The sequence below is a fragment of the Prionailurus bengalensis genome, chromosome A1 (genome assembly GCF_016509475.1).
Source record: "Prionailurus bengalensis isolate Pbe53 chromosome A1, Fcat_Pben_1.1_paternal_pri, whole genome shotgun sequence".
Lineage (NCBI taxonomy): Eukaryota > Metazoa > Chordata > Mammalia > Carnivora > Felidae > Prionailurus > Prionailurus bengalensis.
The window spans coordinates 199,902,094-199,927,708 of record NC_057343.1 but is presented as its reverse complement, the minus strand read 5'-3'; the positions used below and the strand labels follow the sequence as shown (position 1 = coordinate 199,927,708).

Genomic DNA, 25,615 nt, shown 5'->3' with positions numbered 1-25,615 from the left:
GAGTGGAAAAAAAAAAAAATTCTATTCTCCAGCTTCTTTTGCAGCTCCGTATGGCAATGTGACCAAGTTCTGGTCAATGAGATACAATCAGAAAGTCTTAAGGCTCCAGAGGGAGGCACACTCTTCCACACTTTCTCCATCCTGCATCCTGGAATGCAGAAGTGATGGCAGGAGCTCTGGCAGCACCATGAACTAGGAACTTGAAGTCCATACACAGTGAGCAGCAGCATCGTAGGGCCCTAATGACTTGCGGACTTGCCTGAGAAAAAAGAAACATCCACCTGTTGAAGCCCCTACTTTTGAAACAACTCCAATCTTAACTGGTAAGTGGTTGAGACTGTATTCGCAACAAGGACGAGTAGCCCCTTATGACAGTTAAATGGAAGTGGGATGCATCCCACTTTACACTAGTATTTTCCTCGATGTAGACAGGGCAACAGCAGTTCATAGGTGACAGAAGTAGGATTTGAACCCAAACCTTTTGGACTTGAGAGCCCATGCTCATAATTGTTAAGAACAAATGAATGCAGGGGCGCCTAGGTGGCTCAATCAGTTAAGCGTCCGACTTCAGCTCAGGTCATGATCTCACGGTTCATGAGCTCCAGCCCCGTATCAGGCTCTGTGCTGACAGCTCAGAGCCTAGAGCCTGTTTTGGATTCTGTGTCTCCCTCTCTCTCTCTGCCCCTCCCCCACTCGAGCTCTGTCTCCATCTCTCAAAAATAAACATTAAAAAAAAGATTAAAAAAAGAAAGAACATATGAATGCAAATGAAGTCAAACTGAGAAAAGCAGGTTCACAAGTATTTTATGGTTTAAGTTTTCTATCAGAGCCAATTCTAAAAAGCTGAATGCAGTACCACTTACAGAGCACAGATAACACTTGTGACAGATCTCCATGACCCTCTAGCCTACCTAGATGTAAAGGCTTTTCCCAGCACAAGATCTCTACTCTCAATACCCAGGGAAAAGGTGCATGGCCACTGGAAACCCAACATGGGCACCAGTCCCTTGTCCACGGCAGAAACCTGCCAAATTCTGATTTGTAAGGAGTGGGAATAGATTTCTAAGAACATACAGGATTCTGGGGAGAACTGCAGCGTATTTTTTTAAGGTGTTTTTTTTTATTCAACGGTATTGTCCATATACAATGGCAACTGGAAGAGCTGAGCCTTAATATTTCAACTCCCCAGGCTACTGATCCCCCCGGGATGTTTCACTGCTACAGCACAGTAATAATGATCCTTTAGAAGCTCAGGTTTTTAGAAGACCAAGTCGAAGGCAGTGTATGTGGCATTAATACTCATTGCATAAATACATATTTGTACAGAGCACCAACTCTGTGCTCAGCAGTGCCCTCTGTGCTGGAGGCTAAAGCAGTCCACAGAACACGCGCTCTCGTGGGATCTACACTCCAGTGGCCGTGCCTCCAAAAGCAAATATATCAAGCTAGAGGGGAAGTGTTATGAAGGGAAGAGTAGAATGTGCAAGGGAGAGTGGACTTCGGGGCATCACTATTTTTGAGAGCAGATGTGGTAGTTCTAACAATATTCTGGGCGAAATAAGGGATGACAAAAGCTTTCAACAACTTTGCTTTGAAAATCCCTGGTGTAGACAGACAATACCCTACCATGAAAAGTCACAGCATCAGACACTCAATAGTCCCCAGAGGCTTATTAAGCAGCAGTTCAGGGAGCCATTAGGAGTACAGATTTGGGGATAGGCTTCTTGCAATCAAATCCCAGCCATACAGCTTACTGTTTGTGGGACCCTGGACAAGTTACTTAACTGCTCTTACTTCAGAGGATACCAGGAGGATAAAAGGAGTTATAAAAGGAAACTTTGTAAGCCCCAAATCTGTGTTTGCTTAATTTTTTAATGTTTATTTTTGAGAGAGAGAGAGACAGACAGACAGACAGTGTGAGCAAGGGAGGGGCAGAGAAAGAGCGAGGGAGACAGAGAATCCGAAGCAGGCTCCAGGCTCTGAGCTGTCAGCACAGAGCCCGATGTGGGGCTCAAACTCACAAACCGTGAGATCATGACCCAAGCCAAACCCAGACACTCAACCGACTGAGCCACCCAGGCGCCCCTGTGTTTGATTTTTAAATGGAGGGTCTACTGTGCTCCAGACACACAAGTTCCTCTATGCATCTGCACTATGGGGGCCCCAAACATGGAAGTCCCAGGAGATGCACTTGGCCATCAGCTTCTAAGGACACCCTGGATCCAGGCCTGGTTTCAGTCTCCTGGTGTCTCTTCCTGCTTGTCTTCACATTCCAGGACTCGGAATTCTTATTGCCGACATGGTCACCCAGGACGCCAACTCAAGATTTTCCAAAGGAAGAAACGTTCCAAGGCCAGAGGGCTTAGCTCCCAGCACGGCCCCCACAGACCCAGCACCAGAGGCAAAAAACAAAAACAAAAACACCATTCATTTCGGCCAGCCCCCATACTGTTGTTCCACGAGGCAATTTCCATCTATGCGAAAACAGAAGACGTTTTGGTGTACGTTAGGTTAAATTTTAGTCGTCGATTATCGCATTTTGGAATTCAGTATTAACATGTTATGGTATTTTGTAATGACAGGAGACAATGCGTTGCACAACTAGACACTTGGGAACGTTAAAGTCATAAGGAAAAATACATTTCAAATACGTGGATTTATCCTCCATTCCTACTTTCCCCTTCTTTTTTGGACATAACCGAGTATCATCTTTCAGCACTGTCCTGCTGCAGCCAGAGATTCGGTCTTTGAACTTATTTTAAGCCTCCACCTTGAACATGATGCTTATCTTGTCAAATGTATATGTCAAGCTGTCAAAATACGCAAGTGGTCAAGCCCTTTTACCCAGTCAATACCTCATAGTAACTTATAAACATGACTGTACTGCCCAGAAACAGGAGAATGTGGCCCAACCACTCAAGGAGTCAAAATGCTTATTAGTTTATGAATTAGACCACCTAGACTTTGTTTTTCTGATTGTGGAAAGGGAAGAAAGTGAGCTGTGAGCTTTGAGTTTAGACAGACCTGTGTTTAAATAATTCAGGGAATGACCTTAGAAAACTCGCATGCTCTCAACTTTAATAACTGGCCCTCAGACATGAGAAAGGAATACTAATACTACTAACCTTATTGGATCAAGTTAACAAGCATCAGGTGCTTGGCAAAGACCAGACATATCCTCAAACTCACCAAAGCCCAGGCCAAGTGGTCCACATCTGCAGCTGGACAGTGTCCCTAACAGGTCCCCCAGACCCCTCTTGCCTCTTTAATCCAGTCCCCATGCTGCAGCCAACACAAGATTTCAACATGCAAATCAGGTTCTATGCTTCTGGCTTAAAACCACTTATTAGTTTTAAGAGTAATCTTAAATGAAACTCAACTCCCTAGTATAACCTCCTGGCCCCACAGGATCCTGTCCAGCTTCCCTCTGGGATCTGGCTTCAAGACCAGTTTCTTTGGGCCACTCTCCAGCATCGGATACCCCCAAATTCATGACTTCTATGGACATACCACTTTCTTACATTTGCTGAAAAACAATGATCCCAATTAAGGTACTTGGGGAATCACCTGGGATTTTCTGTGAAGTCTCAGGGCTACTTCCTGTGCCCAGCTCAGGTGGACAGAAGCTACCTACTTTTGGTCCCCAGGCACTCAACCTATTTGCCACCCCCCCCCCCCCACCACAAGGACACTAACTTTTTTCTGTCTTGTAGGTTTTAACCCTGCTCCAGCTTCATTGTCCCCTAAAGTCTGGCTGCTGGTGGCCCAAGCCCTCTCTCCTTACTGTTCACATCCTTACACATCCTTACAGGGCAACTGACGTGTTAAAAACAAAAACAAAAATCTCACAAGTTTGCATACTCCCTCCCCTGGTTTCTGAGTGTGTGGATAACCAAGCCTCTTAGACCCCTATCTTCTGCCCCTGGGAGGGCTGATCTCCCTCTAACTCCACTGTTCGCTCTTAGGCCAGAAGACAGAATCACCACCACAAATAGGGTGGGCTACAGACCCCTGCAAGCTACTCCTTTCAGGGCAGTAACTGTCATTTCTGAGGGCAGAGTTCCTAGGCAAGGGTTCCTTTAAGGCAGTTCATAATTTCTAGTAAAGGCAAATGAAAACCTACTACTGAAATCATATGGAGCCACACAATTTAAAACCATGACTGCAAAGGACATTAAGACACTACTATGTTCTGGGTGTTTTGCACCGTCATCTCGGTCTTCACAACTAGAGCAATGGGAATATTTCTAGGCCCATCAGATGAAACACAGAATTAGTTACAAGCTCATGGCTGCTAAGGGACAGAACTTAGATTTCCACCTCGGTCTGATTGTAAACCAGTGGTTTTCAAACTATACCCCCAACAAGGTTCCAAAGAGGCAGCTGGATATTTAAGAAATATTTTGTGAAGAGAACTGAATTTTTATTAGAGACTGAAATGAAGAAAAACCTACTCAAATGTACTGTACATGAACTTTTACAGTTCACACCCCATCACCCACCCCCGTGCTGCCAGAGTAATGGGGTTTTGGAAGGGTGGGTCAAGTCTCAGAACAAAACCTATATTCTTCCTCCTCGCTGAAGATTTAAGATGAAATTACTTTAACATCTATAAATAGGACTCCACTAAAATCCTATTTTCCCTTAATATCACAAAAAATAAATGCAATACCAAATGAACTTGGAAGATGACCCTTCAGTTCTCATCTATCTAAATGGATCTAAGTTAAAATCATCTAAATCTAAATTGTTTTGTGTTTATCAAAAACAGCTTCATTGTCCTCACTGATCTACTCTAAGTAAATATAAACAAGGATGTTTATAAAAATCACGTATAATGAAACATCATTTCTTTTATATATCTGAGTTCTGCATAAAACTGGAAAGAAAGAATTCCATCGTTTAAGTGAAAAGAAACCTCTGAAATCCTCCCCAACACCACAATGATTTTTAAATAATTCATGGTAGGGGCGCCTGGGTGGCGCAGTCGGTTAAGCGTCCGACTTCAGCCAGGTCACGATCTCGCGGTCCGTGAGTTCGAGCCCCGTGTCGGGCTCTGGGCTGATGGCTCAGAGCCTGGAGCCTCTTTCCGATTCTGTGTCTCCCTCTCTCTCTCTGCCCCTCCCCCGTTCATGCTCTGTCTCTCTCTGTCCCAAAAATAAATAAACGTTGAAAAAAAATTTTTTAATTAATTCATGGTAAAGCAGAGAGATGGTCTCACATTAGGACCAACCGGTAAGTAGGGGAAAAGGTGAAAGAAATCTTGAGTCTACTTTCTCACTCAATGCAAGAACCCCTTCTATGATGTCCTGAACAGGTAGGAAGCAGCTTCTGCTTTGGCTTTTCCTATTCACGGCAAGAGTAAACCTTTCAAGAAAGTTCCTCACCCTGAACCAATACCGGACTTCCTATAAACTCTGACCCTATTATAGTCTGCCTCTGAAGATGCACAGGGAACAGTTTACATCCTTCAAGTAAAGGAAGCCACTGATCATATGGTCTCCATCCAAAGGTATCCCGCAAGTACAAAAACCAAAATTCTGATGCCAATGAAAAACTATCATGAAATACTACCTCTCTTCAAGGAGGTAAATAAATCTTATTCTACCAGCCCAGACACAGGCAAACTATTATCTATGGGCTGAATCTGACCCACTGCCTGTTTTTAAAAATAAAAGTTTAGTGGGTGATGGGCACTGAGGAGGGCACCTGCTGGGATGAGCACTGGGTGTTGTATGGAAACCAATTTGACAATAAATTTCATATTAGAAATAAATAAGTAGATAAATAAATAAAACTTTATTGGATCACAGCCACATCCAACTATTTATGTGTTATCTCTGGCTGTTTTACTGCTACCATAGCAGAGTTGAATAGTGAAGACACAGACTGTATAGCCTGCAAAGCCTAAAATATTTATTAGCTGGCCCTTACCAGAAAAAGGTTGTCCACACTGTTCTACCACACCAACCAGAGCTTTCCCCACAAGCGAAGAACTGTAGTATAGCTGATGTTATAGGCTATAGATAGTTCAATAGATACAGTTATCCCTGTGGTACCTATGATGCCCAAGTACCTACCAAACAATAAGTCTCAATAAGCCTTTGAGTGAGGAATGTTAGATAGGAGGGGAGAGGTTGGTAGGAAAGAAGCATAGGGTTTTTCTTCTCCCAAAACTAATGTGACATGTATCCTTGAAGGAATCTTTTTTAAATGTTCATTTTTGAGGCCCGGCAGGGAGCCGGGGGGGGGGGGGGGCGGGGAGGTGTGGGTGGGCAGAGGATCTAAAGCAGTCTCCTGACAGAGGCAAGCAAGCCGGATGCGGGGCTCAAACTCACTAACCACACGATCATGACCCAAGCCAAAGTGGGACATTCAACTGACTGAGCCCCCCAGGTGTTCCTTTCATGGAATATTTTAAAACATAACAGAACCTTTTCTTATTGTAGCTCAGCATCTGAATACAGGGCTGTGCACCTGCATTCAAAACCAGGATGTGAAGTCACTGCTCCATTTCAAGCAAATGGACACTGAATAAAATGTTGTTTTGTAAAAGACCATGTTAATTTTGAATACCTAGGAAAAAGCTACCCACACCCACCCTTAGAATATTCATTTGTTGCTGCTGTTTTAATATCACTCACCGCAATATAAAAAGCAATTGGGATAAATAACCTTTATTAAGCAATTGAGAAAAACTCAGCACTCTGGATTCAGGAAATGGAAGAGAATTGCTTTAAAACAGACGAGATGAGCACAGAGTGTTCCATGTAAGTGATGCATCACTAAATTCTACTCCTGAAACCACTATTATACTGTCTGTTAACTAACTAGAAGTAAAAGTTTGAAACCAAGATAAGTAGCATAAAACAGAGAGAATCAAACCATCAATGAGCCTGTGAGATCTTGATGCTTCATCTCCATCATTTCTTCATAATCATCCATTTTTGTTGTTTTCAAGATCTTTGAATAAAGAATTAAAATATGCATCACTTCCTACACAACTCTAATTTTGACTTTTTTAGCAACTTGTTTCATTACACTTGTGTCCTCCTATGGAACAAAGAATCTAATTTGAAGAGTTTTAAAATTAGCAACTGAAGATCTATTCTTGACATAGTAAAATTTTTCTTTTGACTCCAAGTCAGGTTTTTTTTTTTGCAACAATTTAAGAAGAATATTAACCTCACATAATTATGATAAAACTATAAGCACTAAGGGATGGAAAATATTCACCTGAGTGCTTCCAAAGATAACCAAAAGAGTTAGGCGTTCTCCCCAAATCAAGACGCATTTGGGGAAAACTAAAATATCACTAGCACAAGAATCTATCGGCTACACATTGAGGCTACAGAAAAATGTCAGCCTGAGTCCACAGAAATAGAGAAAAGTTCCACCTCAGGCTCAAGAAGTGATCCTGCCCACAGGCCATGGTCAGGTCAGTAGGAGCCCTGAAAAACTCAGGAAATGCAAAGGAAACCCAGGAATGGTTAAACAATCCAATGTAAATGACCAAGTCTTTAAAACACACATCTTGAAAACCCAACAAATCACAGGGAAATTTGTTACACTAAGAAATTCTATTGATGAACTATGTAGATGTACAATGTTTTTATACAAAACAGAACAGAAATTCAACAATCCTAAGAGGTTTTCTACACTCAGCACAGGGACTTGAAAAAAGAACCAGCAGCAAAAGAAAAGGGGGGGGAGAAGGGAAGGAGAAGGGAAGGAGAAGGGAAGGAGAAGGGAAGGAAGAAAAAATTCAAGACGAAACAAAACAGCAACAGCATCCAAAAATCAGCCCAGTCCTCTGTCCTCTACGACACACTGCCTCTCCGGAAACATTTCTAAGCGAGGGAGGGATAGAAGAGATGGCCAAGCAAGCACAAGCTAGGGGGAACAGTGTTGCCAAGCAGAAAGTCAAACTGTTTGGAATTCTCCCCTTTTGTTGGAATCAAACCAGAATTGTAGAGAAGGACCTCAGAAAATATGCCTGCTAAGTTGAAAGGGAGTGGTCTCCTTTAGACAAGCTCCGGTAGCATCTCGGAGCAGAGCTGCAGAGAGGTGCGGGCCACCATGGGTCACGCCAGGACCTTTCACCTCTGCAAATCATAAATAGCTGCCACTTACAGAAGTACCAAGTGGCTGCAATCTCTTTAACCCAGTTACTCTGTACTACGTTCATTCGGCGGAGGCAAGAAGAGTTTTGAAAAGCTGGCATTGGAGAAAAACGAACGGAACCAGACTAGAAGTTTTTCAGCGGTGGACAGCGCAAAGTCCTTGCTTCAAAGTCCCAGCCCAGTAACAGCAGAGCAGTTCTTTGACAGCACTTTAACAGTGCTAGAGAGACTAGGCCCTCTTTTCAGTGCTTCCTATATTCTAACTCAACTCTGATGCAGGTACTGCGATTGTGCCCATTCTGTAGATGAAGAACCTGAGGCACAGAGACTGCACAGCAGGTAAGTGGCAACCATAACGTGAATGCAGGCAGTGTGGCTCCAAGGTCCGTGCCCTTAAGCATCCTCCGCGCAGCCTCTCGGCCCAACCACAGACTTCGCAGCTGTCTGGTGTACCTGTGCCAGGCTCTGGAAATACTAGCAGGCCCACAACCCGGCCCTGCACCGTACCACACCATGCTTTGCCCTGTGACACATACGGGAACGGAGGCCTGAGGCAGGGCCACGGCCAGCCCACTAGCACCTCTGTGCCAGTGCACAATGGGTACCTCAGCCGGCTGAGCAGGAGCCGGATCCTAGCCACGCCTGCTCCCTTGGCCAAGCACTTCTGCAGTGCCCACTATGTGGAACTGTCTAAGGCAGCGCCAAGAGCAGCCCTGGAAGGAGACTCAGTTCAGTTTTCACAGTGAAGGGCTGGAAGAAGGAAAGCCTGAAAGGAGACAGGAGAGAAAAGGGCCATTCTCCAACCAAAAACTATTTCTGCAAATAGTTCTGACCGTTTTAAATAGGTACAAGTCGGGATCACACAGGCCATATCAGCTTTATTAACAAAACATCCAGATTACTAAGCAGCAGTCCCAGACACAGCACATGCACTCTAACCTCTCGGGCTGCCTTAAGAAAAACTCCCGGCCCCGCAAGCTGCCTGAGACTAACTTTCAGTCCAGTTCAAAGGCCCCAGCCTGGGCCATCTTCAACAACTTCTGAACTCCATGCTCAAACCACCAGTTCTCTGCTCTGGGAGTCTGGTGCCGGCAGGGACCCCAACCCTGGCAGTCCTCCAGGGAGATGTGGCTTGTGTGACAGATACAACAACCGAGTCTCGAGAGTCCAGTCTCCTCCCTTGGAAGCTCAACACCTCTTAGAGAAGAGCAGGCAGAGAGTCTTAAGAATCAAGTAACTGAGCTATGGGTTTCTTCATCTAAACTAGGAGCCCCTCCATAGCACAACTAGCTTGGATTTCACCTTCCCCGAACTCCCTAACCAGAGAACTGCCAGAGCTAGTTTCGGGGAGGAAAGCGCCTATCTGATTCCATCATCTTTCACACTACAGTTACCCTCACCCCACACTGCTCCGTGCCTTCTCTCCAACAAGCCAGGCTCACGCCAGTCCCTCCTCCCCAGTCTTTCCAGAGAGCCTTCTCCCGTGGTACATTTCCTTAAGTTGATTAACCTTTCCAGGTCTCAGTTTTAACATCTGAAAAACAAAGCTGATGTAAGTATCTACCTCACAGGGCCCTTAGAAAGCATCACCTTCACGGTTGGCAGGCACTTAGTGAAATAAGTCAGAGAAAGGTAACTATGGCATGAGTTCACTTATGCGGATGCAAAAAAGGCAAAAACAAGCTCATGGATACATAGAAGAGAATGGTGGTTGCCAGAGGCAGGGTTTGGAAGGTGGCAAAATGGGTCAAAGGAGTCAAAAGATAAAAACTTTGTTATAAAAAGTCCTAGGGTGCCTGGGTGGCTCAGTCGGTTAAGTGTCCGACTTTGGCTCAGGTCATGATCTCATGGTTCGTGAGTTTGAGCCCCGCATCGTACTCTGTGCTGACAGCTCAGAGCCTGGAGCCTGTTTCAGATTCTGTGTATCTGTATCTCTCTCATTCTCTCTGAACAATAAACATTAAAAAAAAAAAAAGTCCTAGGGATGAATGTACAGCATGGTGACTTTAGTTGAGGACACTGTATTGCATATTTGAAAGATTGTAGATCTAAGATGTTATCACAAGAAAAAAATGTAACTATATGGTGAAGAATATTAACTAGACTTATTGTGGTTTCATTTTGCAGTTTATACGAATATCATTGTGCTGTACACCTGTTACGAACATAAGGTTATATGCCAATTATACTTCAATTAAAAAAAAACACCTGTTGATATTGGCAGGTATCTTCTGCTAGGACGAGGAGTAAGAGGAAGCCACGGAGGAGAGGTGTCTGGCACTGTTCTAGAGTACATTATTTCGGTTGATCCTCACCAAACCCAAGGAGTTATTCTTACTATCCTCCACTTTGCAAATGGAATAAAGCGAAGCACTGAGAAGGAACTTGCCAAAGATCCAGTGAAGGTGCAGTCAGGCAGCTTACCCGGCAGTTAAAATGGTAGAATCAGCAGCACTAAACCATGAAACTCCCCTCCACCTGCAAGAGCTTTGTGAAATGTCCCGTCCACTGTGCGGCCCAACTCGATTCCTGGGAGATCCTCGAGGATCTCCAGACCAGTCCTACTCCTCAAGACTCAGGGTGAGGAGTTCTAGCATCTAGCTCTACTACTCCTTGTCAAGGACATTGAGGGACCTTCACCTCATTCACTGAGCATTTCGGAATCTTGATCAGCCTCTCACTCGGAGCCCTGCCACGTTCCTGATGACCTGGACATCCGTGAGCATGCTCCATCCGACACCACGGCTGTCTTTCTTCTTCCCCAACCCTTCCATCTTTTCTGCTGCTGACCAACCACAGCCACACGAGATCTTCCCCTCCGGGAACAGCTCTACCTCTGTGATCTTAAGTTCGTAGGCCCTTTTGTCGGACCACATTGAACTCCCAATGACACACATTATCCAGCCTCAAGATACCAGTTCCTTGCACATCCTTTACTTCCTGTTTGCCCTCCTTTCAGTAACTCAGCTCACGGTCTATGGCGTCAACCATTGTCTTGCCATGGTCCTAAATTCCTCTATCCCGTTATCCACCCATTGACTCATGCTGGAAAAATCCTAAACCTTAATCTAAGTGCCTACCTCTTGAAACCTACACCCAAACAGCTATAGAGAATGGAAGAAAAAAAATTCCACCACCCTACATATTTGGGTCATTCAGTCATGGCTTTCGACGTCAACAGTCTGCAGCAACCAACACTTTGGGATCCCTGGTCATCACTCCGCCTCATACTTCACTGAAGTTTCAACCCCACTCAGCTCAAACCCCTACCCCACCATATTTCAGTCACCATCAGCAAAGTGACCTTCTCTTTTACTTCACCAGCATTTAGCCATCTCAAGTTGGGTCCCATGTAAAGAGGAAAGCCACTCCTCCAGTTCCGGCTCTGGTGTCTGTCCTTTCACGGTACCATTCCTTGACAGACTTAACTGCAGCAGTGTCCTCTTCTGACCTTCCGCTAGGCCCGAGTGTGCCCTGGCCCAGGTCAACCCTGATGCAAATCCAGCGGCCACTCTTCAGTCCTTATCTCCATGATCTCTGGGCAATACTGAACACCACTGGCCACTTCTTCCTTCTGGAAAGTCTCCCTTCTCAGCCTGACTCCACTCCCCAGGCTTCCTTTCAATCTTCCAGTCCTCTCTTAGCCTCTTTTTCTGGCTCCTTTCCTTTTTTCTGATCCCACACAAAAAAGGGAATGCCCGCTATGTGCCAGCATTAACTGAGGCACTGGGCTTCCTCGGGATTCTTCTCTTCGCACTCTACACAATCCTCCCTGGGTGAGCTTGTTCATGGCTGTGGCTTCAGGTATCATTTAAGTAGTGAAGACTGGGAGGTCAGATGTTAGCCAGACCAGAGTTCAAGTTCTGCCAGTTTCTCTTGGTACATGCTCTGTGAGTCTTTAGCCTGGATGGGAGAAGTCCAGTCACCCCGATGCAGCCTATAGGAAGACCACGTGAAGAGAGATGCCCCAGGAGTCCACAGTCCCCCGGCACCCAGCTATTTGGGGATTCCCAAGCACAAATGCCAGACAAGTATATGAAGACTTGAGGTGACCCCAGCCACCATGTGACTGTGACTTCAAAAGGGCTCCTTAGCAACAACAGCCTCGCTGAACCCAAGTTACCTCCCGATTCAGGAGTAAAATAAGTTGTTACTGTCTGAAGCCACTCTTAAGATGGTTCGTTAGCTCACTAATGGATAACCAGAACAGTGCTCAAACCAAAAGCGCTAAAATCTTTGCTCTCATTTTCTACATCCAATTACGAAATTCCGACAATCCTTAGAAGCATCTACTTTTGGGCATCCCTCCTGCTCCTACCTGGTTGTGAATACCATCATTTCATTCCAGGATCAGGATGGCATCTTCCTAACTGGCCTTCTTGCTCCGGTCTGGCCTCCCTTTCCGATCCTTCACAGTGCAGGAAGATCTGACCAGGTCACTCCAGGCAAACTTTGAAGGTTCCCCTGAGGTGACCCCAGCTGGGCTCTGCAACTTCATGTGGAGCCACTGCTCTCACCTCTGCCCTAGTCACACTGAGCCCTGGGAGCTCCCTGAAGTGATGGGGTTACTTACCCCCGAGTCAGTGCACAGGCTGTTCCTTCTGCCCAGCCCTGCCTGTCACTGGGCCAACTTGCCTTCAACAGTGCAGATTAAGAATGACTCCTTTGGGAAGCTCTTTTGGGCCCTCAAGTTTCCTTTCATAGGCTCCCTCAGTTACCTTTGTTTTCTTCTAAGTGGAATAGGCCACTCCAAGATGTAATTGCTTATTTTTCGCCTCCAAGAGTGGAAGTTCCCTGACAACAGGCCAATGTCTCACTCACATGTATATCCCTAGTGCCAGGGCCACATCGGAACATCAAAGGCTCATAAAAATTGGAGTTGTTTGAGTGAATGACTGACAGAGTTGCCCTGATGCAATTTATCCCTTAAGTAAAATTAGAAGAATGGGAGAGATCACTATTCCAGGAAGGATATCGAAGGACTAAAAACTTTTGAAATGAAATAAACATTTGAGGTCACCTAATTAATCCCATCTTTTTATAGATGAAGAAACAAGTTAATGAGACTGACTGGTTTGCCCAAACCTCCACATCTGGTTGGTGGCAAAGCCAGGAACAAAATCAGGTCAATTAACTCCCATGGTACCACTTCAGCATGTCAGAATTTAAGTGAACCACACAGCTGAATAGTGCAGGAATTTCAGAATATGGCCAGGAACTTCTTCAAGTTAAAAAAAAAAAAAAAAAAAAAAAAGCAGCTTTGGACAACTTTAAATTTCTCTGGAGTACATAGCCGTCAGAACAGGTAGACAGAAGGACGGACAATACAAGAAGTATAGGTGAAGACCTAAAATAACTGGAACTCTTATACTGGTAGACATCTAACTGGTACAACCACTTTGGAAAAGTGTTTTGCAGTTTTTAGTAAACCTGAACATAGATATACCCGACGAACCTGAAATTCCACCGTACCCAAAAGAAATTAATATTGCCACCAAAAGTATGTGCTAGAATGTTTGGACCAGATTCCAATATCAACTGAGAAGGGTCTAAATGCCCAACAATACAACAGATAGACTCATAATTACATTGCAATGAAAAATAAATTGCTGATTAATGCAAGAAGGATGAATTGTAGGCATGCTGAAAGAAGTTGTAAGTATATTTTGGCTCCATTTATGTCAAGTTCAAAATCAGGCAAAACTAATGTATGTCAGTGCTGCCTGGCAAGGGACACAAGAGAGCCTTCTGGAGTACTGGAAATGTTTTACATCTCTATTTGGGGGTGATACCAAGATTCAGGTACATACACATTTATCTAGACTTGAGGCATCACTTACAGTAAAGTGCACAATTAAATTGAGTGAATGAAAATGAGAAATAAGGTATTCTATAAAGCTAGCATGCACCTGTGTTCAAGTAGTACAATGTATTCATTATCTCATTCAACCCTCAAAAAAGCCCTAAGTTTTGTAAATAAGATTGTTTACTAGTCACAAATGTGGTCTTAAAAACTCTGAATCAGAATAGGAGGGAATGAGGGAGTAAAAAAAAAAAAAAAAAAAAAAAAAATGATAGTTTAAAAAAAAAAAAAATCAACACTCTTTTTGGGATTTTTCTTTTTGCAAAAGAAACCAAAAACAAAAAAAGTTTTATCCAAGGTCAAGGACAACTTTTTGATGTCTAGCTCTTAAAGAGTACACAACGTGTTCCTACACAACGTTTAGTTAACGCCACAAAAATTGTACACTGCCAGTTTTGAAGAAAACTCTCCAAGGTGTCACTGATGAGGGGCAGGAGGTGGGAGAAATCAAAGACGTACATAGAGGCTCACTTTATCTACACTTGCCTACCCCTCCTTCTATCGATGCCATTACATTGAGTCCCATGGACTCATACCAATCAGTTCAAAAAAATCTAAGGTGATTTTTTTTTTTAAAGAACTTTACAGTTTCATTATGTTGTTATCACAGAGGCAAGCTCTCATGCTGTCTGAATCTTGCAAAGGAGAAAATTGTAGTTTGGAGTGATTTGTCTTAGATTAGGTTCCCGGTATTTGGGGTTTTAGAAATAAGTACATTCTAAATATATACTTACATCCATAACAAAAAAGAAAAAAGAAAAAAAGAAAACCTGGAGAATGTAGGAATATCATCTTTTTATTCTGCTAGGTAATGACATTGAGAGAGACACTATCATTCACTATCATTTCAGAATAGACAGTAGATTCTAATACCTACAAAAAGTTGGAACAATATTGCAAATTTAAGTCTGTAAATTTGTAATTATTTTGCAACACTTTCCTGATTTTTCTATTTTGCTATGGACTGAGATTTGGAAAACACCTTAGATCACACAGGTAATAGGAGGAATACCTAGGAATCAAATACACAACTTCAAGGTTCTTTTCTTCTCTGCTGCAAGGATAGGTACAGTTTAAGATCACGGACATGTCACCAACCCTTATAACAACCGAGGCAACTGTGATTACTCCACTCCTCCTGACCCTGGGTTTCCCCAACCACAAGACAGGAACAAACATTCCTACACCTCTCAGGGTTGGAGAAAAGTCTAAAGGAACAGAATCCCATAGTAAGCACTTCCTGCAGAATCTGAGAGTAAATTATCAATAATCATCATCATTATCACTAACTTTATTACACAGCTTTGACTTAAACACTGGCTGATTACAACCAGGCGCTGTTCTAAGTACATTACAAATATTAACTTATTTAATCAGTGTCAAGAGCTTTAAAACGCAGGTATCTTTTGACCCTGCAAATCTACTTCTAGAACTTGATCATAAAACAAAAATACCCCAGAATAGAAATACTGGATGTATCAATCCCTTTTAGAGATTCGCCATGTACATCCACATATTAAAGGCTGTGCAATAAAGAAATTTGTTTAACTTTGTCTGACCCAGTTTTTAAACTTCCTTGGCACTGGAACCCCTTTTCATACTAAGATGTATTTAAATACCACAGAACTAACAATATACTGGCATAGAATATACTGACAATACACTGGCATAGAATATCCAGGAATTTATGCAGAATATTCAATTCAGTGTTATTTATAACAGCCCAAATTGGAATATAAAATATTCAATGGAAAGGTGATTAGTTAAGAAAATTATGGTCAGTATTATAATGCAGAAGATCAATGAGGAGAAACTTAAATTTTAAATATTCATAGATGTAAAAAGCAGGTTATAAAACTCCCTTCATTACGATGCAGGGTTGAAAATGTTAACTGGCTCTTTGTGGGTTACTGGATTACAACTTTGTCCCCATTGTGCTTTCCGAACTTCCATTTACTTTAATAATAAATATGTTACCAAAATAATCCACATCCTTACATAGGCAAGAATATGTGTATGTAGATATACGTATATTAGTAGGAATACAAAATGATTATCAACTGTAAGATAGGAATCCTAATACTGAAGTGCAAGTTTTATAGGATTTATTGTGTAATACTAACAAGTAAGCATGTACAAACCATGCCTCCAAACCAACACCTATTCTCCTCTGAGCTTCTCACAAAATCCAAATAAGATCTCTACATATAGAAGCATGAATGTCATATCCAAACCAGAAATATGAAAAACCAAGTATCTACTGATACATACAAGCAACATTTATTGATCTCGAAAACAGAAAACACGTTTCAAAAAGGGTGGTATGTTACCATTGGTGTAAAATTACATTCACCACATCATTAGTATATTCGTTATACGTACATGCAAGTATAGAAAAGGAAAAAAACAGAATGCTTGAGAATGAAACCCACTAACTGGCACAGAGAAATGGGAGCAGCAAGCTTTAGCTCTAGCCTTAGAGTTTTTTTGTTTTTTAATTTTTTTTTTTTTAACATTTATTTATTTTTGAGACAGAAAGAGACAGAGAATGAACAGGGGAGGGGCAGAGAGAGAGGGAGACACAGAATCTGAAACAGGCTCCAGGCTCTGAGCTGTCAGCACAGAGCCCGACATGGGGCTCGAACTCAAGGACCGTGAGATCATGACCTGAGCTGAAGTCAGACGCTCAACCAACCAAGCCACCCAGGCGCCCCTGTTTTTTTGTTTTTTAAAGCAGAGTTTTGAAGTCAAAAATCACAAGATAGTAACAACTGTTAATCAGAGAAGTAGGTACACAGAAGTAGGTTGTGTTGCTTTCTGTATTTCCTGAATACTTGTACTCAGAATATTTGTATTAAAAATAAAACTCTGAAAGCGTTGTATTTTGTTTTAGTTCCTGACTCCATGATCAGGGGACTGATTAGGAACAGGTATAGTCCTTCTGTGCCTCCATCGATGGTCCAGGGAAGACTCTGGACGGTCATCCACTTTCCCCAAGAGTGAGGCTAGAGAGGCAGCTAACGCTGTTGAAAAACCCCCAGGAATCCCTCTTGGGGAGACAAGGACACAATTACTAGGAGATAAGTCCTCAACCCTGAGAGGAGCAGTCCAGAGGTCAGAGCAGTGCTCAGCAAATCTAGGTACAAAGGAACCTGATAAATAGACTATTCTGCAAATCCAAGTTTTCAAATAGTTCCTCTCAAAACCATGTAGTTGTAACGCGGCTGTGAGCCAAAAAGCAGAATGCCAACCTTTATGCAAAAGAGTGGAAGAAAACAGATAAACAAATGAAGGCCTTGTCACCCCAAGGCACAAACTCAGGCAGTTGCCCCAGCAGGAACTGGGCTATCCCTGAACTCCTGGGAGGGCTTCTCCCGAGAAACCAAGTGACCACAATCAAGTGAGCCCTCAATCGCCAGCACTGTGTCTATGATTCATGCTGCCCCTCTCATCCTCTCGACAACTATTATTAGGTGGGCGGTCCTAAGGGCTTCTAAGCATGGGCTTGGAATCCGCCAAGCCAGACTCACTGGCTAACTAACACTCCACTGGCCAATATGCCACCGTCCTGAACTTCAAGTTCCCTCTTTCCTAAAGCAGTGTTTTTGTAAGATGGTAGCATCTGATCAACAGGACTGATGGGGAGATTAAGTCAGGTGACAAGAGTGAAACACTCCACACCACACTTGGTACACAGTCCCCTCTTTGATTCTGGTGGTGGGCAACAGGGTCAGGGACCCTGCCCTGATGCAGGTGACAGAATAGCCATCACCCTGGGCCACTCAAGGGAGAGTCACACATCGTTAGCACTAGAAGTCAGAAGTGGCTACCTCATGTGTGAGGCCCAGTGCAAAATGAAAATGTTTGCAAAGCATCACAAATTAAGAAGATGGTAACCCCAGAGCATTAAAGGAAGCGTGGGGCCCTTTTAAATGGAGCCCCCATGGCCACACGCCCTTGAAGACAGCCCCGCTAGAAGTCCATGTGCTCAAACACTTCGCAGACACTTGAAAATGAAGGTCGACAAGCACGGAGCTTCCTAAACTCATCCAAACGCTTGAAGCATTTGGGGAGATGCCAGGGGGAGAGCCACAGCATAACGAAAGGGGGCTGAGGCTTGAAAATAGAAGCCCATCGTTAATTCAATTTGTGAGAAGTTATCAGAAAAAATACTGTTTGTTCTCCGTGACAGTTAGCAGACCTCACTGAAAGTCTTTCCAGTCTACAAATTCTTAAAAACAAAGCCAAACAAAACAAATACATTCTTTATACTTAATATCAGGGGGCTGTGCCCAACTGAAATCTGTAAGCAAGAGGCTACGTGGGGCCCAGGGTCTGCTGGGGACAGCCTCCCTCCCCAGGCAGCACTTGGTAAAGGAGCATAGAGGACCTCAGAAAAACTGGCAAATACCTCCTCCATCTCAGTGACCTCTTCAGAAAAGAACCGGGGCTTGTGACAGGGAAGAAGGTGCTCCTGAAGTGACAGCAGGGGGCTAACAGGGTTGCCCAGAAATCCATTTGTGGTCACTTGATGAAACATTAGATGCTGAAGGTCACCTCAGTGACCAGAGTCAGGACACTATGGGGCAGGAAGCTCTGGACACATTTTTAGTATTTATTTTGAGAAACAGAACACGCATGCAAACAGGGGAGGGGCAGAGAGAGAGAGAGAAAGAGAGAGAATCTGAAACAGGCTCCGAGCTGTCAGCATGGAATGGGATGCTGCAGGGGCTCGATCCCACAAACTGTGAGATCATGACCTGAGCTGAAATCAAGAGCCAGATGCTCGACTGAGCCCCCCAGGCTCCCCCCACATCACAGTGCTTTCTATCCAGCCTTCTCCTTAACACTCCATTTAGCAGGGCCAAGTCCTTGAGAACAAGAGAATGTCGATCAGTCTCTTCAAGTCTCCTGGTGTTTTACCCTTTACTTAAGCAGCAGCACAGTATTTACGTGAAAAACATTGTAAGAATCTCAACCATCTCCCGATAGCTTTAACACCAAGCTGGGAGGAAGTCCGCAAGCCCAGCTCTATTACTTGCTAGCTGTGTCAACCTGGGGAAACCACCTCTCTACTGAGACTCATTTTAATACCATTTCTCAGGAAAGTGCTTACAACGCTGTCTGGCTCATAGTAAGTGCTCAGTAAATGTTAACTGATTTATCCTCGTAACTCATACTTAACTCCCCACACACACCCCCACCATGCCAACAAGCACATGGCTTTTAGGCTTCCGGAGGGCATCAATCATTTCTCCTGTGGGTCTTTTCCTAGGAGTCTATTTCAAGACTCAACACCGCAGCCATGGGGTTGCTTGGGTGGCTCAGACTATTAAAGCATCTGTCTCCTGGTTTTGGCTCAGGTCATGATCTCTTGTCTTCGTGGGTTCAAGCCCTGCATCAGGCTCTGTGATGTCAGGGCAGAGCCTGCTTGGAATTCATAGTCTCCTACTGGCGCTCTCTCCTCTTTCTCTGCCCCTCCCCCCCACTCACAAGGTCCTTCTCAAAATAAACCTTAAAAACAAACAAACAAAAAAAAAAAAAACAAAAAACAAAGGACTGCAGCAACAGAATCTCCAGAACCAGAGCTAATGCCTCTACATCAGAGTTACTGCTTAATGGTACAGATGTTCAACCATTTTTGCAATGACAACTCCAGATGGTTAATCTGCATTTGCATTATTTTAATCTTATGATTAATAAAAGAATATTTACATGACTAATCCAATTACAGTTAGGACTAAACAATGTTTGGCCTGTGTGTTATAGTCAATTTGACCACAGTCCGATCACATAGCTTATGTTCAGAGTCCTTCAGAGTTAAAAAGCAGCACACTTTAAACATAATGAAACACCAGATAAAATCCTAATGTGCCTTCACCCCTTTTTTTCAAATGGGCACATTTACAACTTACTAGAACCTATAGGCTCCATTCTTTGAAGTACGTCAGGAGTTCCTGTTCTTGGTTGGTTGGTGATGGAACTTGGGCTGACTATTTACAGAATAAAAACCAATCTACCTTCTCAATCTTCCCCACTGACACATAAATCTTTCTAACGGCAGGTACAGCCTAGCACCAAAAAACTAGGCTGGGTTCACCAATCTCTACAAGAAATCTAGAACCCTGGCCTTAAATTCCAAACACAATATATAAATGCAGTGATCACTGGTTGACCACTAAAAATGCTGGATTAGTCATGGCTGCTAATTGTCACATTTTCAAGTCTAACTCTGCATTTTAGTTCACAAGAAAACAAAGACACATAAGATGAGAAACCTAGGAGAAAGCCAAGGAGCACATTAGAAGCTGTCTCCTCTCCTATGCATCTTATGCAACCTGTCCTGCCACAGACTCCCCTAGAGCCACGTGCCTGGCAGTCCCACAGCCAAGGGGATCTCAGCAGGGAGCTCGTCCCCCATGACTTTCAGGGCCATGCACAAAGCAGGGGTTCCATAAATATTTGTTGAATGGATTAATGAAAATATCTAAAGGTGGTTTATTTTCATAAGTATTAAACAAGCAACGGTCTTGTGACATCCTACTTACTGATTACTGCTCCAAACCTTTCCACATCCTGGCACTAGTTTAAAAGTTAGCCCGATATTTACCAGTGAGAGGTCGTTAAGGTCTTAAGGTTTAACAATAAGTAATGTAATCACGATACATTAACATTTCATATCTGAAAAACAATGTGCTGTTTATATAAAACCCTTTCCCTCCATGATCTCATTTAATCATCACGGGCAGGATACAAAGCAGAAAGTTTTATGGTTTTGATGCCAGGACGAGGAAAAAGGTAAAATCCTCACCAATCAATGGGAGTGAAGACAAAGAAAATTTGAAACTGAAAGAAATCTAGAAGTTGTTCTTGTGCAACCTCCCAGGAAAACCTGGTAGATGTGTCTCTCTTTCACTACAACTTGATTTTCTCCTGCCTTATTCAAAAACCTCTGCACATGGTCTTGCTAGGTCTACCTGTCAAAAGAGAGTAAGATTTGTATTTCTCTGATGATGAGTGCTGTTGAGCATCTTTTCACATGCTGGCTGGCCATCCGGAGGTCTTCTTTGGAAACGTGTCCATCCATGTCTTCTGCCCATTTCTTCAATGAATTATTTGGTTTGGGGGTGAAATAAGTCAGGCAGAGAAAGACAAACATCCTGGGATTTCATTCATATGTGGAATTTAAGAAACACAATAGAACTGAGGGTTGCTGGAGGGGAGGTGGGTAGGGGGATGAACTAAATGGGTGATGGGCATTAAGGACGATACTTGTTGGGATAAGCCTGGGTGTGGTACGTAAGTGATGAATTACTGGGTTCTACTCCTGAAACCAACACTACACTAGAGTTTAAATAAGTTAACAACAACAGAAAAAGGGCAAGATGCTGGTCCTGCCTATTGGAACAGGAGCAAAATCTTTACCCACAGACCTGACACATGTGAACATGGCCTTTAAGGTCCATCATGAAAATGGAGAAAAGGTATGTGGCTTCCTACAACAATTTTCTTAACTGGAAAACATGAGATTTTTATATTTAAATTGCCACCAGGCTACACAAATAATCTTGATAATCTTGAAGTGTAAAGGATACATTCTGCATTCCCTAGAACAAAACACCTAATCCAAACAGATTTTATCTGGTCTCAGCTTAGAAGCCGGTGAGAAAAGTAGAATTGTCCCTCTGTCTCATTCATTTCAAATACTGAACACTGGCTGATATTTAATTATTTAGAATTAGCAAGTTAGCTACTATATCTCTGAACTGAATTTAAAAACCCTGTCTTAAATATTAAGGCATCATCCTTGTTCCTCGCTCTATTGGTCACCTCTGAGAATATTTAAGACAATCAAAAGCAACCTCAAAGAGCAGAGAGCTTCATTTGTTTTAATATCCACAGTCCTATTAAAAGCTGTTAAAAATAGCACCTGTACCTTTCTCTGTTCTACTCTCCTCCAAATCTAAAAGGTTAAGTGATGACATGCCATCCAAAGAATAATGGACAATACATACAGCTCCCTCTTCCAGTTTCCAACAGCAGCAAGAAAAGTCAAGTACCTGATTAAAAAAGAAAAGACAGCACACACCAGTATTCCTGTCAAGTGCACGGACAGGGAGCTCGCTCTAGCCCACAAGCTCAGCAAAATCCGAAGAGCCAAACTCTTAATGAAAGGAGCATTTTTTTTTTTTCCTGGAAGTCAAAGAACTTGGGAGTTGGTTTTAAAAATGAGATCCCAAATGCAGTCAACAGAATTGGTTTTTTTCCCCCCTAGAAACTGGTTTTTAATACACACCACATAAAGATTATATACAGGCAAATAAGTCCATTTGAAAGGCAAGAAGAAAAGAATGATGTGTGGCACCTCATTTCTTCAGAGTTGATAAAAAGTAAACACAAAAGACCACCTCAGGAGAGGTGCGTCTTTTTAACTGAAAAATTAGATGGGAAAATTGGACTTCATCCTTAAGGCTTTTCTTAAGTGTTTTCACAGGGGATACTTAGCACACTCACAAAAACTGACTTACTTCCTTTAAGACTTTTCTCATCTCCAATGAGTAGCCAATGATTTTTATGTAACAGTTTCACTACAGCTGTGATTTTTTTTTTAAAGCTTAAAGGGACAAAATGATATTTTTAGTACCAATGCAATAGGACATGTGGGGGCGTGGCAGGTAAAAATCAAAAAGCTGTGTCAAATTTGGGGCCCAGTGATTGTACAACAAACCTGTTAAATTGACAAAGAACTGAATCTACTTTTAAGGTACCCTAAAGCCCCACAAACATTCATTCACCAACTTCAGACAATCCACCTAAGTAATAAACCAATTTTCAACCCCCAACCCCCAAGTGGTTAGGTGGTTTTGGCACCTCAGCTTTGTGATGCTATTTGAAATTTAAAATTCACCCAGTAAAAGAAATAAATACAATGGTCAGAACCACCTGACTTCCTTTTTAGGCACTACTTAAGTATCCAATATTAGCTTTCAGTACCACAGGTAATTACCTTTCCTATTTGATGATTATCCCAACAAACTCTGGCTTTGAGAACTACAAAACAAAACCATAGCATTGTATTTTACAAGACAGGCTACAAAATAATCAGTTATTTAATTCAGAAAACCTAAGGAACACTTGGCAACTCTTAACCTACATGACACTTCGAATTTTAAAGAACACTCACAATCAGATAACCTCCTTAAACTGGCTCCAGTTGTGGGTGGATAATGTCCCTTTATCACAAAGATAACTGACATCAACGAATGATCAGAATTCCAACTCAGAATTTTTTGTCTCTGCTCCACACACAAGGTCATGCATAAACTTCAACCAGCATCCTCCCCCACAAAAAACACAAAAACAAACAACATCAAACCACTACGCTTTAGGGGAAACCTCTCTTTCACATAAACTAGAATGAGTCCAAATACGAGAAAACATTACAAAACCAGCCCGTATCCAGCGTTTCTTGATCATGAAAGCATTCACAGTCTTTCTTAGAACAGCATTAAGTTTAATTCCTAGAAGGCACTAGCAAATCTCTGCCAGGCCAATCTACAATCAACCGTCTGCATGTGTCCAACAAGATCACAGAAGGGTCAATGTTTTTAGCCAGCTACTTCAACTCTGCCTAACAGCGGTAACAAGGTAAACCTGGTAATTGTATAGGACTGAACACAGCCAATGTCAGTGAGGATCCCCCTAACACAAACATGCAGCTCTAGGGAAATAGAATTTCTGGAACAATACATGATGCTTGCATAATTCCACAAAAACTCGAGTTCATTATCAAAATAATGTCCAGCCCCAGCATTGTGCTGACACTTGCCACCTAAACTTCTCAGCACAAGCCTGGCCTAAAAAGCACAGCTGGGATCCAGGGCACAAGCCACATGCACCCACCACAACAACGGTGGGACAATGCCTGCCCTTACCCAGTCCCGACAGGACTGCGATGTAGTTTAGTCCCGTCTACTTTACGGTAATGTGCTTTTAAAACCTCACCGCGGCCGAGGTCATAGCTTTAGAGATCTAATAACAACCAAATGACTGGGGCTGCCGGGCACTTAGTAAGCCATTCTGGTTATGGCTCTTTAATAGTACCTGGAGTTCTGCTAAAAGAGAGAGCAGAAAACTCCTACCTCCCGGGAAAGAAAGTCCTCTGCAGGGAGCGCAGAGGGAAGCAAAGAACCCGATTTCTGGCAGGGGACGCCCCCACCTCCGCGGCCCCATCTACCTGGCAGCCCCAGCACGCCCCTCTCCCCGCAGCGCGGTGGCCGGGGCCGCACCTTTACCTGTCAGCTCCGCCACCCATCTCTGCCCCGCCAGTCGACCCTCCGAGTCCCAGCAAAGCTCTAGAGCAGGCTGCAGGAGAAAGAACCCCAAAGGCATCCCATCCCAAAGAAAGAAAGCAAAAAGGCTGTTCCTCCAGGCGGAGGGACATCGGGCACGTCGGACCCAAGAGGCGACACGCCACCCCTGCCCCGCACCTACCAGATAATCCATGTACAGAAACGCCTCAGTTATTCGGAGATCAGACATCCGGCAGCCTAAAGCATCCGGAACGGCTCCGAACCCGGAAAAAAAAGCAGCTTCTCTGGCTGCGAGCGAGCAGCCCCTGAAAAAGCCAGCAACAACGAAAATAGCCGAGAGCGGCCGAGCAGCCGAAGATTACACAAGGGGCGCGGCGATTGGCCGGGCGGGCGGGCAGAAGGAAAGGAGAGCGCTCATTGGCTGCGGTGCCTATAAAAAGCGGGCCACTGCGGGTGGCAGGAGAGAAGCGCGGGAGCGGCCAGGGTGCTGGTTCCTGTGAGCCGGGTGGAGGAGGGCGGGGGCTAGGGCTGCGCAGGCGGAAGAGCGAGCCGGGAAGAGCGGAAAATCTGCCGGTGCTGCAACTGCCCGAGTTCTGCGTGCTTCCGTAGCCGCCTATTCGGGGTAGAGCGGAGCCGAACTGCACTCCAGTGCACAAGAACCGTGGTGTCCCTTCCCACCCCCGGTAGGAAGCCAGTCCTGAATCGGGAGGCGTGGTAGCCACCGACACCTAACGCCACTCTCCGGAGTGATTTCCTGCGGCCTCTGCGGCCTCAAGAGAGCACCGAAGGGGAGCTTAAGGAATGTACTCGGCACAAGCAGGCCTGTCACAGGGGCAGCCCCTCCCGAACTCGGTGACGTGAATCTTGGAAGCGGACAGCTCCAGTCTGAAGTCTCTCAGGGTACACAGCAGCTTAGCCCACACAGCCAGAGGTAACCCAAAAAGCTCCCTTAGAACACCAGGTTGTCCTCAGAATTCACTCTCCACCATGGGAGAAGAAAAAAGTTGAGGGTAGTAGACTTCAAACACCAGAAAGAAACGGTAAGGTCTTTGCATGCTCTGAGTCCAGTTACACCGAACACAAATCCATCACTCCTAAAGAAAATGAGCAATCGAACAAGCAGCTCTCTGACAAGACCCATGTAATACGGTATTGCTGCCCTGGGTAAGAAGTAAGAGCATAAGCAGGTGCATTTCCTGGTAAGTAACTTGGAAATTGGCATTGGAATTTTGCCATTCTATTAAGGGGGCGGGGGTGCTGTGTCAGTCGAGAAGTTAGAGAAGAACACAAAAACACGGGTTTTTGTTTGTTTGTTT

At 43.8% G+C, this 25,615-nt stretch overlaps 1 protein-coding gene across 2 annotated transcripts in view; it reads right to left on the bottom strand.

Annotated features, from left to right (window-relative positions):
- ARL15 (ADP ribosylation factor like GTPase 15) overlaps positions 1 to 24,675 on the bottom strand; it is a 407,817-nt gene extending 383,142 nt beyond the window's left edge. The window contains exon 1 of one of the 2 annotated variants that reach the window (XM_043598609.1): positions 24,481 to 24,675. In XM_043598609.1, the coding sequence (XP_043454544.1) occupies positions 24,481 to 24,528 (48 nt within the window). In that variant the 5' untranslated portion in view covers positions 24,529 to 24,675. The remainder of the gene's footprint in view (positions 1 to 24,480) is intronic. The other variant, XM_043598617.1, reaches the window with a different exon arrangement.
- Positions 24,676 to 25,615: the final 940 nt, after the last annotated feature.